General features: G+C 43.0%; 1 protein-coding gene across 1 annotated transcript in view; it reads right to left on the bottom strand.

The window, feature by feature from the left end:
• SLC44A3 (solute carrier family 44 member 3) overlaps window positions 1-18,302 on the bottom strand; it is a 90,212-nt gene that overhangs the window by 12,532 nt on the left and 59,378 nt on the right. Inside the window, exon 13 of the mRNA XM_069737694.1 lies at window positions 12,473-12,556. Coding sequence (XP_069593795.1) covers window positions 12,473-12,556 — 84 coding nt within the window. The remainder of the gene's footprint in view (window positions 1-12,472; window positions 12,557-18,302) is intronic.

An 18,302-nucleotide genomic window follows, 5' to 3' on the forward strand; every position in this document is an offset into this window, starting at 1 on the left:
ACATTCAAGAAGTTTATTAACCCTTCAGGTGCTTCACAAGAACTAATGCCATATGGAAGGAAAAAATGAACATTTTACTTTTTTCACAAAAAATTTACATTGGAAACAAACTTATTTTCACAAGGGTATCAGGAGAAAATGGACCACAAAATTTGTTGGGACTTTCTCCTGAGTATGCCGATACCCCATATGTGGGGGAAATCCACTGTTTGGGCGCATGGCAGCGCTCAGAAGGGAGCAAAATTGGCTGGAATCAATGGCGGGCGCCATGTCGTGTTTGGAGGCCCCCTGATGTACCTAAACAGTGGAAACCCCCCAATTCTAACCCCAACACACCTCTAACCACAACACACCCCTAACCCCAACCCTAGCCCCAACCTTAACCCTAGCTCTACCCCTAGCCCCAACCCTAACTGCAATCCTAATGGAAAAATGGAAATTTATTATTTTACCTAAGAGGGTGATAAATGGGGGGTTGATTTACTGTTTTTTTTTTTTTTAATTTTATTTTGATCACTGTGTTAGGGTCAAAACGAACCAATAGGAGAAGTCTAGAAGTCTATTGTTACCAGGTGCTGGCCGACAGATCTCGTTGGGCGCAGTGCGCCCGCCATTTTCTTTCCAGAAGACGACACCGAGGGCCGGGGGATACAAAAGGTGCTGGAGGGACCCCATTTCTCTCTCCTCTGATGTGCTACATCATATCAGAGGAGAGAGAAAAATAGGAAATAGGACTTTTTTTTTGCATTCGCTGTTATTCCGTAAATAACGGATCGCAACACTGGTAAAAACCATCCTGAATCATGTTCTCCAGGGTCTCAGCTACCCCGGTAGCCGAGTCCCCAGAGAATTTCTGAGGCTGGGGGGGTGCTATAACCTAATTTCTTAGCACTGTTAAAAAGTGGCACTGAGGAATAAGTACCCTTAACTGTCGCTGTTAAAAGGCGTATCGGTGGCAGTTAAGGGGTTAAAATTCTACTGAAGTGCGTTATGGACTGAAGTTACAAAGAATAATTTAGGGTTTTGTGTATCTTAAAGGGGTCGTCCACTACTTTTATATTATTTTATTAGGCATTGCTTAAATAGAGCTGTCTCATCACTGTCCCCAATGGGGCTCACAATCCAAACTCCCTATCAGGATGTCTTTGGAATGTGGGAAGAAACCAGAGAGCCCTGAGGAAACTCATGCAAACACGGGGAGAACATATAAACTCCTTGCAGATGTCTTCTTTGGTGGGATTTGAACCCAGGACCCCGATGCTGCAAAGCAACAGTGCTAACCACTGAGCCACCGTGCTGCCATATTGACCTATCCTTAGCATAGGTTATCAACACCCGGCATCGCCATCGATCTTATCATGATTTCCCATCTGATGATTAAATAGCAGGAAATCAGCTGCACTCACATGAAGAATTCCTTAAATGATTTCTTGTATTAAATTTACAGTACAATATTTCACCAAAATGCTGGGTAGAAGAATATAAAGCGACAAGTTCTACTTACGTTTCGACCCATCCTGGGTCTTTTTCAAACGTCGCTCTAATCACAAAGATAGGATGTACTTCACAACACACTACACCGGAGGAGAGTGTACACCAACGCTGCAGCGACTGCTGTGCAGTACACCCCATCCTTGTGGGTTGAAACATTAAGGGTATGTGCACACGATGCAGATTTAGTGCAGAACTGCAGCAGATTTTTCTGCAGCAGAAACGCTGCAGAACTGCACTGTGATCACAGTACAATGTAAATCAATGTGAAAAAAAAAAGCTGTGCACATGGTGCAGAAAAATCTGCGCAGAAACGCTGCAGTTTTCAAAGAAGTGCCTGTCACTTCTTTTGTGCAGTTCTGCAGCGTTTCTGCACCCCTCCATAATAGAAATCTGCAGGTGCGTTTTTGATGCGTTTTTCATGCGTTTTTTGTGCAGATTTGTGCTCAAAAAATGCATCAAAAACGCATCTGCATCGTGTGCACATACCCAAATACGACTTGTCGCTCTATATTCTTCTACCCAGCACTTTGGTGAAACACTGTACTGTAAATAATACAGTCATTTACAAAATTCTCAATGCGAGTGCAGCTGATTTACTATTTGACTTAATTTGGATTCTCCAGGTCAGCCTGCATCCCTTTTTACCCAACACTGAGTGCGCAATGTCTCTTTATCTGATGGATCAGTAGTGGACAACCCCTTTAAAAGTATATACTAATGTCTGGAGTGGTCGTGTGATAACGTCTCGTCACCAAACGGGAACATCAGCAGCATCACTGTGGGAGGAGAGTTTACATCATTTTCTACGGGGCCCTAAGTTGATTACACCATTAGTGTACAACCACTTTAAGCCAAGTTTGTCCTCAGTTTTAACCCCTCAAAACTGCTGACAGCACTATTTAAGTAATGCAGAGAGCAGTTTGTAGGTTCCAGCATAACTTAATCTTTTTTATTCCAATGCCCAGGGAGCAGCTCTGTCATGTTTAGTGTCCAAGCCTTTCTAAACTAAACGTCCCTCAATACTTCCTTTCTGATGGACGGCTGAGGCATTACATTAGAAGACTGCTACAGATGTCACTCAAGTGCAGAGTGGAGGGCTTGGGGAGCACTCAATGAGGAGAGCCCAGGGCACCTCACATGAAAGCGCATTCAATGAGGAGAGCACAGGGCACCTCACAAGAAGGAACATTCAATGAGGAGAGCACAGGGCACCTCACAAGAAGGAGCATTCAGTGAGGAGAGCACAGGGCACCTCACATGAAAGAGCATTCAATGAGGAGAGCACAGGGCACCTCACAAGAAGGAACATTCAGTGAGGAGAGCACAGGGCACCTCACAAGAAGGAGCATTCAATGAGGAGAGCACAGGGCACCTCACAAGAAGGAGCATTCAATGAGGAGAGCACAGGGCACCTCACAAGAAGGAGCATTCAGTGAGGAGACCCGAGGGCACCTCACAAGAAGGAGCATTCAATGAGGAGAGCACAGGGCACCTCACAAGAAGGAGCATTCAATGAGGAGAGCACAGGGCACCTCACAAGAAGGAGCATTCAGTGAGGAGAGCACAGGGCACCTCACAAGAAGGAGCATTCAGTGAGGAGAGCCGAGGGCACCTCACAAGAAGGAGCATTCAATGAGGAGAGCACAGGGCACCTCACAAGAAGGAGCATTCAATGAGGAGAGCACAGGGCACCTCACAAGAAGGAGCATTCAATGAGGAGAGCACAGGGCACCTCACAAGAAGGAGCATTCAGTGAGGAGAGCCAAGGGCACCTCACACGAAGGAGCACTTAATGAGGAGAGCCCAGGGCACTTCACATGAAGGAGCATTCAATAAGGAGAGCACAGGGCACCTCACAAGAAGGAGCATTCAATAAGGAGAGCACAGGGCACCTCACAAGAAGGAGCATTCAATGAGGAGAGCACAGGGCACCTCACATGAAAGAGCATTCAATGAGGAGAGCACAGGGCATCTCACAAGAAGGAGCATTCAATGAGGAGAGCACAGGGCACCTCACATGAAAGAGCATTCAATGAGGAGAGCACAGGGCACCTCACATGAAGGAGCATTCAATGAGGAGAGCACAGGGCATCTCACATGAAGGAACTTCCACTTGTTGTCCAAGTGCCAGAAGGGATTAAAACTTGGATTCCTCAGTCATGCAACCTGCTAGACCAAACACCGTTTCGTCTCAACTGCTCATCTATGAGGCATCAAGCTCTCGGACTCCCTTTAAGATTGTATCACTGGATACTTTACAGATTATTATAATAAGTGTATTACATTAGAAATTATTTGAAAATGAAAAAAAAAAAAAGTGGTAATAGAGTAAACCTGAAGATAACACAATATGGGCCTCTAGTATATTGGTGGTCTCTTCGACATGGTTTCTGTAGTTTTGGGTGATAAATCTTGTGTATATCATCTCTACAGGCTACATGTCAGATCTTGCTACTTATCTACTATTTTGGGCGAATACCAGCACCCGGTGATCTCAAAGAAAAGATCATAACTTATTGTGTATGCGATGTTAAGTAACCTGTAAATAATGTGTTCTGCACACACAATAAATGAGGAATGCGCGGAATCTAAGACTACAAAATGCCCATCCCTATGGTGTAAAACCACGGCAACTGTTTTTTCCTTCTCTTTTTGTATTGCTATGGGAAGTAAATGCTTTCAACACGCATTGAGCTGTGAGGGTTTGTATGTGTGAACATTGCCATGAAAACCATTTGCATGTTTTCCACACAAAACCAAGGAGCTCTACTGTGCAATTCAGAAAGTAGTAATTGGGGCCTAAATCCAGTTTGGTGCCGATTATGAAGTCTTAGACCTAATTTAAAGAAACCTGTATACATTTTCATAAAAGGGGCATTTTAGAGAGGCAATTCCTGCAGTGGTCTGACTGGTCAAATTCAACAGTGGATTGTTGGCATAGCTGGGGGCAAGGCGTCATTCTGCAGGTCTTGATCTTCCCAGCTATTATTGACCTCTGCTACCAGTGATTGCACTCTCCATACACACGATGCATTTACACCCATGGTCACTAGTGGTGGTTAGGAATATTTTCTAAAGATTCTGCTCAGTTAGCCTATTGTCATGGCCAGCTCTGGCTGCAGTGAAGGCCTAGTAGTGGACAGTTATGGGCCACTAGTATCAAACTTTGTCTCAAAGCCAAATTCTCGCATAAGACTTGTGTTCCATATTAATAATTTTCATCCATTCTTTAGGCTGTCCGTACAGGAGGTCGACATTTCTACTCTAGCTGCAAGCTGGATTGCATCTCTGGTATAAATTGATACCATTTTTTTGGTGTGAATATTAATGAATCTGGTGAGATGTAGTTGGCCAGCTTCGTCCCACCTACCAGTAGATGCAACATTTTTGACCAGCTAAACGTCGCATAAAAAAGGCGACTTTAATAGTCTAATTTTCTGTTGCGAAGTGAGCGATGCAGGAAATTGAGGCCTTCTCTGATCTTTCTTCATGACCTGCACTTGGAGATCGATGATTTCAATTTATCTAACTTTCAATGAACAAGTCAAGACTTGGCCTACTTGCTACCCGTACTCTGCAGATTCTTTTTAGATGAAAGTCACACAGTAACAACTGAGGTTTATAGCTCTCCACAGATCATTGCATTAACTTTTGTATTGGCTTCTAAATAGGGAAGGTCAGAAATAATATTTAAAGATTTTGCTCAAGAAAATAGAGCAAAAATATACAAAATATTGCAGTCCGTAATCTTTCTCTTCCAACTATATAAATGCATACTCAGCCAATCCAATAGGGAAAAAAAGGAGACAACTTGCTGCCAGACGTTTCTGACAGTAACTTATCCCCGGCATAAGAAATAATTGTACATGGAAAATCCCACATTAAAGTTTTATCAGAACATTATTAACTTGCCTGTTCTAGCACTTTTCTATTATTGCCAGGAAATACAACTTTCTTTCATTTCCTAGTAACTCCATTCTGCAAGCTTTGGCTAGAGCCATGCTCATTTGGCAGTAAAACCAGATATCCAGATTTCCCCGTGAGTGGGTCGCTTTCTTCATTCAGTACTCAAGGAGATCAAAAGAATCTTATCTAGAAAATGGGTGAATTATTCATTATGAAGCATATAATCACTCTCTGTTATGACTAAGTAACCTGTTATTTGCGATAGTCTGCCAGCCAAATATAGCAAGATATGGTACTCATTCAATAGGATAAGGTCATAAAAGAACGAAAGACGATCCTGGGTGTCATAAAGCTGCAATATACTCCACATCCAGATAGGATTTCCTTATGTGTTTCAGCATGTAAGGGAGAGGTGGTCATCCAAAGAAATGGTAAAGTGCTTCTTAGGTAATGTGACATGTCACAACCTGCAGCAGGGGGCACTTGGACTCCTCGCCTTCATTTACAATAAAGGCTATGTACCCTTTAGCAAGATATTTTTTGCTATTAAAGGGAACCTGTCACCCCCAAAATGGAAGATGAGCTAAGCCAACCAGCATCAGGGGCTTATCTACAGCATTCTGGAAGCCCCGATGAAACCTGAAAGATGAGAAAAAGAGGTTAGATTATACTCACCCGGGCGGGCAGTCCGTTTCTGTTCGGGTCCGATTGGAGTTGTGGTCCGGTCCGGGGCCTCCCGTCTTCATAGGTTGACGTCCTCTTCTTGTCTTCACGCTGCGGCTCCGGCGTACTTTTTCCTGTTGAGGGCAGAGTAAAGTACTGCAGTGCGCAGGCGCTGCGCCTCTCTGACCTTTCCCGGCGCCTGCGCACTGCAGTGCTTTGCTCTGCCCTCAACCTGAAAAAGTACGCCTGCGCCAGAGCCGCAGCGTGAAGAAGAGGACGTCATCTCATGAAGATGGGAGGCTCCGGACTGGACGGCGATGCCCACCGTACCGGGACCGCCCCTGGGTGAGTATAATCTAACCTCTTTTTCTCATCTTTCAGGTAACATCGGGGGCTTATCTACAGCATTAACCGGAAAATCAATCAATCATAGTGCTTTTGCAAAATGGATACAAATCTGTCAGAACTTCTGGTTCTCTCTGCTCTTTATGTCCCTTCTCTCAGTGTTAGTGATAACAGGCAAGGGGAAGCCGAAAAGGAAGAAAGAACATGCAGAGGAAATAAGTGAAAGAAGCTGTGCTGATATGAGCTAATGAAGAAAGCAGGGGCAAGGATACACATAGATCTCACATCCAGCCTACATTACTGGGAGAGACAATCCCACAAAAGAAAAAAAAAATACATCAGGCGGCAAACTACATATGAAATCAATAAAATCATACTCCTCACCAATTGTTATACCGACGCCTCTACCTTGTGCCAGTCTTCAGACCACTTAAAAATTAGAGTATATATACCAATCTAGAAATACAGGTAAATTCTATTTGGTGGTGGTGACGCGCACCTGTATTTTCCACTGTGGATTTTGCCACATATTTCCCTCTATACAATTAAAAGTTCTAAGTGCCATGATGCAGATTTAAAATCCACACTGAATTTCAATATTTATAGCAGTTTTTTATTCCCCAGTGTAAAATGCTGTGAATTTTCTGCCGACAAATCTGTATGGGAAATCTGTTGCATATCCATGTGGGCGTACCCGAATGGTATTCATAACAACAAATCAACATTACTAACACACAGTCTCCATTTTCAGAGCCTTGTGACTTTCAATTTGGAAATAACTTGTAATAAATAACTTATGGGGTTGGGAAAAAAAAAAAAAAAGAGCAAGAAAAAAAAAACACTTCACCCTGCCAAGCATTGATCAGAGAGTTCAGTAGCATTCCACACTCCTTTCTTAAACCCTCTCATTATGTCCATGTACTGAACAGAAGTGCAGTTTAGCAAGACGCTATTGTGTGCTTGACATTACAACTGATTAAATGTCAGAAGTTTAGGAAATGCTGATGGCTCTCAGGCAGGCAGCCAACACTTTCCTAGCGGAGCTTTCTCTTTTTTTGGATGTGACTTTGCAGGCCGGGAATAATCATGCCTTTGTGTGACAGCTGAATGCAGCACAGGGTCTTCAGACCCTACTGTAACAATACGAGTCACAGAAGAAAAAAAAAAGAGAGGAACTATGGAAACGCGGCTTGAAAAACACCCAATGGATGAGCAGTATTACTTTGCCTCGCTGGCGATACTCCTTGGTTAATCCTCGCCCACTGGAAAAACTGCTTGAGAGCAGGTTTAACCCCTCAGTCATCAGTAAACCGTGTTTTAACTTCGTGTCATTAGGCTTTATCTTAGTATTGTAGATCTTCAATACTCTTCAAAAAGAGCCTGCAGACCCACCTCTTCCGACAAGCCTACAACCTGCAGTAACCATCGATCGACCAAACCATTGCACGACCAGCTCTACCCTCGCCTACTGTGTTCTCACCCATCCCTTGTAGATTGTGAGCCCTCGCGGGCAGGGTCCTCTCTCCTCCTGTACCAGTTGTGACTTGCATTGTTCAAGATTATTGTACTTGTTTTTATTATGTATACCCCTCCTCACATCTAAAGCGCCACGGAATAAATGGCGCTATAACAATAAATATTAATAATAATAATCTACAAAGCCAAGAATATGAACTTCCCACAAATTTTTAAAGGGGTTGTTCAGGATTTTTTTTAAACGGCTTAACAGCTATAAATGTGTTAGAATACCTGTTACTTACCTGCTCAATCCGTTTCTAAATAACATCGCCCCTGCAGTAGTGCGGCAGTGTCATTTGCAGGTCCACCATGTCACCGCTGATGCAAGTGATTGGCTGCAGCAATCGTGGGAATAATGGATGCAATCTAGTGATGAGCGAATATACTCGTTACTCGAGTATTTTTTAGTGCTCGGAGATTTAGTTTTTATTGCTGCAGCTGAATGATTTACATCTGTTAGCCATAAGTACATGTGGGGACTCCCTAGCAACCAGGCAACCCCCACATGTACTTATGCTGGCTAACAGATGTAAATCATTCAGCTGCGGCATGAAAAACTAAATCTCCGAGCACTAAAAAATACTCGGAGGACCCCCGAGAGTGCTCGAGAAATCTCGAGTATATTCGCTCATCACTAATGCAATCTCATTGCGGCAAGACCATGGGGGAACAGCATGGGATTGAATAAGTAATAATATTTCATAACATTTCCCGTTTGGCCTTTTCTAAAAGAAATCCCTAGATATTACCATAAGGCAAATAAAAGTATTAATCTGATGCATGTTGGAACCAGAGCCATATACCGTAGTTTCATCTGTACAGTCACACAATAAATGGCACTGCAGCTCTCAACTACTGCAGCCGACTTCAACTTTACCACTACCTTCAATATCAACTTTTGTTGATTTTTTTTTTTTTATTTACATTGAGCACCTGCTTCAATTGTTGCTGCTCCACTGATTCGGGAACAGTTCTTCCTTTTTCTTCAGTTCCCATTTTTTCCAAAGTTTTTCCCTCTTAAATAATCCTGAAAGTTTCCCCTTCAATCAACTGGGTGTGTCCAACAGAACTTCAGGGGTGTGGCTGTTTGTTGATTGGCCGTCATTAGAAGAGATAAAGCAAATATTCTGTGGTACACGCCCAGATGACAAAGGAAAAATTGCACTTTTTTTTTTTTTTTTTTTTAATGGTGGGCATAACTTTAGAACAGGTGGACACAGAAGAAAAGGAAACACTATTCCAGAATCAGCAGAGAGCATCAATTGGAGCAGATACTTCGTTTAAGTCTTCTAGCCCACCAGGAGTAGGCCCAGCTTCATAAATCGAGCATGAACTGGCAGTGGGTCTCACGGCCGGTCCAGAAATTGGAGTCTGTACTCAGACTGTGAATGGTGGATGTGTGACGACAGATTTGGGCACGGATTGTTGTATAAGACTAAGGCTAGGTTCACATTTGTGTTGTGGTTTCCATTCATATTGGGAAATAGCAACAACAAACTCAGTACAATAGAGCTATTTTTTCCATCAAATCAAAGGGGACTTCCAATGAAGGCTCTGGCAGCAGTGTGAAAAGAACTGGAAGACAACATTTAACTGATTATAAATAACGCAAAAAAGGCACCATCATTTTTAATAGCCTAATAAACGTTATATTGTATTTCCCTATTTGCTTTACATATTATATAATAGGGAACTAAAGCTATAAAGTCTTGCTCTAAGATGTGTGGTATTACAGCATGTACATAAATGAATGTTCTGCAATGATTTAGGACCTAAAAAGCTGTTCTTGTTTGCAGTAATTTTTGAGATTCTATAAAGCTATCTGGATCCATCATTGGTCTAGTCCTATAGGGTGCTTGTGTTCTGATTATGTGCAGGAGCTACAGCTCCAGTGTTAATGCATTTCTTTTTTCAGTTCATCAAGGAAAGCGAAATGCACACCCTCGGTAACGCACGGTCCATTTAGCTAATTAGGCAGCCTGTACACCGACCAGGCTCGTCCATGCTCAGCCAACAGCAGCGCAATCAGTGACATATTAACACGGTCCTCATGCGTGCTGACGGCATGACACCTTTCCTCTGCTTATTAGCCCAAGTGACTCAAATGTCATTTTGAGAATGATAGTTCTCATACTTCCAAGAAATCCTAATGACAGAAGATTGATCCATTAGCGTGCACTAAAATGATGTATCAGTCAGCAGTGTACAAACAACGATCGCATTATTAATGGGTGGCGATACCGAGTAGTCCCCCATCTTCACTGTCCAACCGCACCATATGCTCGCTCATTATTTTTAAAGGTGTGTGTATAGACACGAGTGGATCTTGGCCTTGGGTCATTTACAAGAGATCACAATCATTTACTTACTGAGACATCAAATTGCAAAACATTGGTGTCCAAGGCAGACTAGGAAAAATGTACCACCTCTTTTTCTGCCATGGTTATGGGACCACCAAGTCAAACTTGCAAGCTTGGCGAGAACTTACAAACCCCATGCAACGGGCTGTTGTCCCGATGGCACCAGGGCCGGCGATCTCACGTCTGCAGATAGCTTCAGGCTCGAGTGTGCAAGCTGCAGGTTTATGTCCCGGTCCTAACCAATAAAGCAGGGCGGGTGCTCGATAGCAGCCACTCATGCCCAAGGGTCGACATATCTGTAGATGTGATGTCACCGGCCTTGTTTGCCTCATAAATGTGGAAATCAGCAGAGCCAGATTATATCTTTAAAGAGGTTATCTGGCATTTTACACAATTTGTCCAAGAGAAGGGAATGTCACAGAATAATCATTACTTACCTGTTTAATCCTCCTGCCACTACAGCAGTCCCTGCCAGTCTTTTCCATCAATCATGTGACTGATGTAGCCAATCACTGGCCTCAGAAGAGTTAGACAAACCGCTAAGACCAATGATTGGTGCAGCAGTCCTGGCACAGATCGCTGGATGGATGGGAGACTCAAAGGTAAGGAATGGTTATTTTTTTTACTGTACAACATTCCCTACTTTGGGTAAATTTTGCAAAAAAAAAAAAAAAACCCATTTAAATGAGAAATCCCACCAAAATTTATCAAATATCCCTCATATAGGTGATCAGTGGTGGCCCGACAGATGGAAAATCAGGGGGCCGGTGTCCCTCTGTGAATAGGGTCTATGGAGGTCATACACATGAGCTCTGCTCCTCCAGAAGTGAATGGAGCAGCAGTCACTCACAAGTCCCACCAGGACATTTACAGAGAAATACATTGAATGTAAAAATACTATTTCACACTAGATGGTAGCCCGATTCTAACGCATCGGGTATTCTAGAATATGTATGTATGTATGTATATAGCAGCCACATAGTATATAGCACAGGCCACGTAGTATATAGGAGTACTACGTGGCCTCTGGTATATACCATGTGGCTGCTATATACATACATATTGTAGAATACCCGATGCGTTGATACGTTAACATAGGCCACGCAGTAAATAACACAGCCCACATAGTATATAACACAGCCCACACAGTATATAGCAGCCACGCAGTATATAACACAGCCCACGTAGTATGTAACACTGGCCACATAATATATAGCACAGCCCACATAGTATCTAACAGTGGTCACGTAGTATATAGCACGCAGTATAGAACACAGCCACGTAGTATATAACACTGCCCATGTAGTATATAACACTGCCCACGTAGTATATAGCAGCCATGTAGTATATAACGCAGCCCACGCAGTATAGAACACAGCCCACATAGTATCTAACACTGGCCAGGTACTATATAGCAGCCACGCGGTATCCAACAGCCCACGTAGTATTTAGCAGTGTGGGCACCATATCCCTGTTAAAAAAATAATTAAAATAAAAAAAAAATAGTTATATACTCACCCGCCGGGATCCAGCGTAGATCCAGCAAACCTCTGGCGATGCGCGCGCGGCTGCCGCCATCTTTCGTTCCCAGGATGCATTGCGAAATTACCCAGATCATTTAGTGGTCTCGTGAGACCGCTAAGTCTTCTTGGTAATTTTGCAATGCATCTCTGGGAATGGAGCTGGCGGCAGGCGCGACGAGCACATCGTCTGACTACAGAAGGCGAGAATAGCAGATTTTTTTTATTATTATTATTTTTAACATTAGATCTTTTTACTATTGATGCTGCATAGAGTGAGTTACCCGCTGCATAACGCGGTCCGTTACCGCTGGCATTAACCCTGTGTGAGCGGTGACTGGAGGGGAGTATGGAGCGGGCGCCGGGCGCTGACTGCAAGGGAGTAGGGAGGGACTAATCGGACTGTGGCTGTTGCTGATTGGTCGCGGCAGCCATGACAGGCAGCTGGCGAGACCAATCAGTGACTTGCATTTCCATGACAGACAGAGGCCGCGACCAATGAATATCTGTGACAGACAGAAGGACAGACAGAAAGACGGAAGTGACACTTAGACAATTATATAGTAGATATTTTAATTATTTTTTTTTTAAAAGCAAATCACCAATTACTTATCACGTAATAACAAAAATGAAACACTCCCATAACTGTGCCAACATATACTTTACCTGGTTCAAATATCGCAGCCATTTTGCATAGGACCAGAGACAGCAGAAACAGCATTGTGATGTGCACCTGGTACACGCATTGTCCTGGAAGAAAATAAATACAAAAGGGGTTTATTCCTGGCGTGTTACAAAGACCGCATGACACTGGCCGCACCGGGTTCATCACACCCTTTTCCTGCGATGGTGGAACGGTTTGTAAAGTAAGGATTAATGAACTGAGTGTCTTTTCCCACCAAGCAGAACATGCTGCTTTGGAAGGAAAACAACTGGCTGAACAGCTGCGAGAATCTGCAGTGCAATAACCGCTGTGCTCCGGCCAAACAGGAAATAGCATTGTCCTCCACAATGTGAGACATTCAGGAATAGTGCTGACTTTTTCTTGTTAGCAAATTTTGTTCTATTGTGATCATGAGTTAGGACACAGAGCAAATGTCAGTCTCACAATCCCCACCGAGAGCGACGAATTCTTGGTACAAACTAAACTCGGACCCCATTTTAGTATGAATCTCAACAAGTGTAGGGGTTCGACATTGTACAGGCCTTTCATTTTGAGGGTCAGGGGTGGCTCGAGATCACAAATCTTCCTACATGTATGACATATTAGAATAATGTGACTGCGCCAGATGAATTATCAATCTCTGCTGTCAATCTGATGTTCTTCATATTGCAGGAGAAACTTCTTCACTGCGATTACTTATCCTAACGGAAGACCATGACTTCTCACTGTGCAGGCACATGGAAAGGTCTCAACGACCATTGATGGGCGAAATCCTACCGCGTACAGAAAGCTTTACATCGTTTCAACTGGTTATCTACTTTCTCAAAAAATAATCTGTAGATGTGTTCCTTAAATGATCATAAAAAAAATTCCTGAAATCTTGTACTTTTTAAAGAACCTTTTGGTTCTATGAGAACGCAGTTACGGTATATAGATCAGACAGGATCCATCATTTACCATAGACAATGGTCATAGCTCAACCTCTCTCTGCACAACTCTAATCCATTGTTCCCTTACAGCTTCGGTGAAGCAGATCTACGAATGCGGCTTGTGCAAGATAGCTGTCCATGGGTAGAAAGTAGAATAAAAATGGTTTATCATTACAAAACAGCAAAGAAACACTATTTGTAAAAAAAAATAAAATAAAAAGTACATTATTTTAAAGGTTTGTGAGAAGACAGGAGGGAAGGGGTCGCTGGCTCTGATGGCGCAAAACACGTTTAGAATTCTTTAAATTTCAGTTTGCAGCAGAACAAGGTGAAGTAAGGCGTCTCTGATCTCCCAATAGGAGGTGTGTATGCTATATAATTTTATATTCCTTAAGGTACCGTCACATTAAGCGACGCTGAAGCGATCTAGACAACGATCCCGATCGCTGCAGCGTCGCTGTGTGGTCACTGGAGAGCTGTCACACAGACAGCTCTCCAGCGACCAACTATGCGAAGTCCCCTGGTAACCAGGGTAAACATCAGGTTACTAAGTGCAGGACCGCGCTTAGTAACCCGATGTTTACCCTGGTTACCAGCGTAAACGTAAAAAAAAAAAAAAAAAAAACACTACATACTTACATTCCGGTGTCTGTCCTCTCCGGCGCTCTGCTTCTCTGCACTAAGCGCCGGCCGGAAAGCAGAGCGGTGACGTCAACCCCTGTGCTTTCCGGCCGCTGCGCTCACACATTGCAGGGAAGCTGAGCGCCGGAGAGGACAGACACCGGAATGTAAGTACCATATGTAGTGTTTGTTTTTTTTTACATTTAAACTGGTAACCAGGGTAAACATCGGGTTACTAAGCGCGGCCCTGCGCTTAGTAACCCGATGTTTACCCTGGTTACCAGTGAAGACATCGCTAAATCGGCGTCACACACGCCGATTCAGCGATGTCTGCGGGAGTCCAGCGACGAAATAAAGTTCTGGACTTTCTGCGCCGACCAACGATGGCACAGCAGGATCCTGATCGCTGCTGCCTGTCAAACTCAACGATATCGCTATCCAGGACGCTGCAACGTCACGGATCGCTAGCGATATCGTTCAGTGTGAAGGTACCTTTACTTGCATCTTCCATTTCTTTAGGAGGCATCAGAGACAAAATCCCAGGTGTGTCTGGTCTTTTATTCATTTTGCATTCTTTTGTGTATTCTAATGATTTGCACTATGCACTTTATTTATTGAAAAGATTTTCAGTATTTACTTTACTGAGCAACTCAATTTGCATTATAGGCTGCAGAAAACTTTTCTTTGGATGTGATATGTTTTGTATTGAAACTTCCAGACACAAGTCAAAAATATTCTCTGTCCAGTGTTTGCTTTTCCCAATTTCTGTATGGTTTGCTTTCATCTCCAACCATTTTTTATTCGTTTTTTTTTTTTTAAATTATGTGATCTAATAAAACTTATTTACTTGCTTTGTAACTTTTGTTGGAGGACTTTTTTTTGCTCTACATGGTGGAAGCTGGTAAGATTGGGTCAATATTCACAGTGAAACGAGTACTGTATCAACATGGACTGAAAGGCCATTACTCCAAAAGAAACATAAAAAAGCCAGGTTAATGTTTGCAAATGCACACAGGAACAAAGACCTTAACTTTTGGAGACCTGGCCTGTGGTCTGATGAAAACAAAATTTAACTTTTTGGGTATAATGACCATTGTTACATTTGGAGGAAAAAAGGGAGAAGCTTGAAAGCCTAAGAACACCATACCAACTGTGAAACATGGGGGCGGCAGTATCATGTTGTGGGGTTGTTTTGCTGCAGGAGGGACTGGTGCACTTCACAAAATAGATGGCATCATGAGAAAAGAAGATTATGTGGCAACACTGAAGCAACATCTCAAGACATCGGCCAGGAAGTTAAAGCTTGGGTGGAAACGGGTCTTCCAAATGGACAATGACCTGAAGCATACGGATAACAAAGTCAATGTTTTGGAGCGGCCATCACAAAGCCCTGATCTCAATCTTATTGAAAATTTATGGGCAAAGCTAAAAAGGCCGATGTGAGCAAGGCGACCTAAAAACCTGGATCAGTTACACCAGTTTTGTCAGGAGGAATGGGCCCAAATTCTGACCAACTATTGTGAGAAGCTTGTGGAAGGATATCCCAAACGTCTGACCCCAGTCATTCAGTTTAAGGGCAATGATACCAAATACTAATGAATGTATGGAAACTTGACTTTGCAAAAAGTAATAAAAATGCCTTAAAACATCCTCTCTCGTTATTCTGGCATTTGGCAAATAATAACTATGGTAATCCTTATTGACCTAAAACGGGAAAGGTTTATTCTGATTTCTTGTCAGATATTGAGGAAAACATGCAGATGTGTTTTTTTATATAGTGTATGTAAACTTCTGGTTTCTACTGTATACCACACCAATGTTGGGAATAGTAAAGGACTTGCTCTACTTGACTCCATACAGAATATTAGAATGACACGATCATTTTTTTCGTTTCCTCAGAATGTTTCTGGCATTATTACATGTTCTATACGCATACACTCATTATAGATAATAGGATTTGTCCACCATAATTTCCTGTCTTTTTGCAATTTCCATTTAAAAAGACAGAAGGCAGACGTGCTGTACAAGCAGCGTGCTTCATAACACAAACATAATATATTGATTTCTGGCAGTTTAGTTATCTATTTAAACCAGATCTAAAAAAAAATAAAATAAAATAAAATTTGAGGCATTTTTAAGTTTTCTTCAAGTCAAATCTGGCTCTAAAAAGAGAGAACATTGTAATTGTAAGAAGCTATTCACCCTTAGTCAGATGACCACTATTACTGCTAATGACCCATTTAGAAAAAGCAAATAATCAAACAAGAGTCCCTAGAAACACTCGTTCCCGACTACTGTCCCATCTATACTGACCGGAAATCAACCGCCAAATAAACTAAAAGTGTCAGGTGTGAGGGACTTTTACACTGACTTAAAAAAAAAAAAATCACTATTAATGGCAGCACATCGCCCTGTGTATGGGTATGTTCACACGTTCCTGATTTCCATCCTTTTTTTCAGGACTAAAAACCGCAGCTCTTTGCAGAAAACGCAGGTCCTTTTTTTGGTGCTTTTTTGGTGTGTTTTTTGATGCTTTTTTTATGCAGTTTTCTATGCAGAGTCTGTGTGTTTTCTAGGAAGTTTTTTAGGGTTAAAAAATGGCTGAAAATACCCTAACCCTACCCTAACCTTAGTGGGAAAAAAAAAAAAAAATTCTTAATTTTTTTATTGTCCCTACCTATGGGGGTGACAAAGGGGGGGGGGGTGTCATTTACTATTTTTTTTATTTTGATCACTGAGATAGGTTATATCTCAGTGATCAAAACTCACTTTGGAACGAATATGCCGGCCGGCCGATTCGGCGGGCGCACTGCGCATGCGCCCGCCATTTTGCAAGATCGCGGCGCCCAGGGAGAAGACGGCCGGACGGACACCGGGAGGCCGGGTAAGTATAAGGGGGGGAGATTAGGACACGGGGGAGCGGGCATCGGAGCACGGGGGGGAGGGGGCATCGGAGCACGGGGGGTGGTGGGGGGTGGCATCGGAACACGGGGGGGGGGGGGAGGGCATCGGAGCATGGGGGGGTGGGATCGGGGCAGCCACACTCTGCCCACGCACTTCCGCCCGCTTCCCCGCACTTCCTGCTGCAGCGGTTCGGCACCACAAACCGCAATAAAACCCGCAGATATATTTTTGATCTGCGGGTTTTACTGCGGGTTTGACCTCACAATGGAGGTCTATGGGTGCAGAACCGCTGCGGCTCCGAAAAAAGAAGTGACATGGTACTTCTTTTTTACCGCAGCTATTCAGCGCGGCTTTTTTTCCCCGATTCCCGCATCATGTGCACAGTGGTTCCTGTTTTCCATAGGGTACAGTGTACTGTACCCTGCATGGAAAACAGCTGCGGAGCTGCAGCGGCAAAATCGCGGCGGTTCCGCAGTAAAAAACGCACTGTGTGAACATGGCCTATCAATGATTCTGTGCACATGGGACGCTCATCATCCTGTGTAAGCAGGCCAGTAGACAACGACCAAGTGGATTGTATATAGCAGATTATGAGTCTATATTGGCAAGTATAAAGGGGTCAATAGGTGGACAAAAAAACACAATGCAATTTTAGACAAATGGATCCTGAAAAACACATCATACAGATGATAAATTATAGCATATATTTGAGACGCAATGAAACACCCATGTTGCACATGAAACAAAGCCTCAAATTGAAAAACGCATGACATGGATTTACTAAAAAAAACAAACAAACAAGTCAGTTTTACGTAGAAAATGCCACTCTTATCCAAGGGCTGTGCCCGGTGTGATTTCTTTATGGAGATATGATCTTATACCCTTAGGAAATAGTGGTTTCTCCCTTCCTTCTCTCCCATGAATCCCATTTTTGCCCATTCTATTTCATATATTGAGGTCAAGAACAAAGACCATTATTGTGGGCATTTGGTGACTCCCTGGATGACCTGTGGTAGTGCTGCTTAAGTAATATTAGGCGGTCTATAACACTTGGAAAGAATTACCACTGGCCTAAGTCTTTATTTAGACATATTTACTCTCCCCATTCCGATATGCATTAAACAGACAAAACTACCGGGGCACGCCATGGCATGGGTTTCCATGACCAAACAGCTATATGCAAGCCTTACATCACCAAGCACAATGCCAAGCGTCAGAGTGAAAAATTAGCTGGGTAGAAAGGAAAAATGAGCAATTGTAAGTACACAGTGCTGGATAATATGATGATTGCAATATATTAAGAGGATATTAATTTTGGTGGGGGGAGGAAGAGGAGGAGTGCTTCTTTAATAACTATGGATTTAGAATGGGAAGTCAT

This window comes from Ranitomeya imitator, chromosome 8 (genome assembly GCF_032444005.1).
Source record: "Ranitomeya imitator isolate aRanImi1 chromosome 8, aRanImi1.pri, whole genome shotgun sequence".
Classification (NCBI taxonomy): Eukaryota; Metazoa; Chordata; class Amphibia; order Anura; family Dendrobatidae; genus Ranitomeya; species Ranitomeya imitator.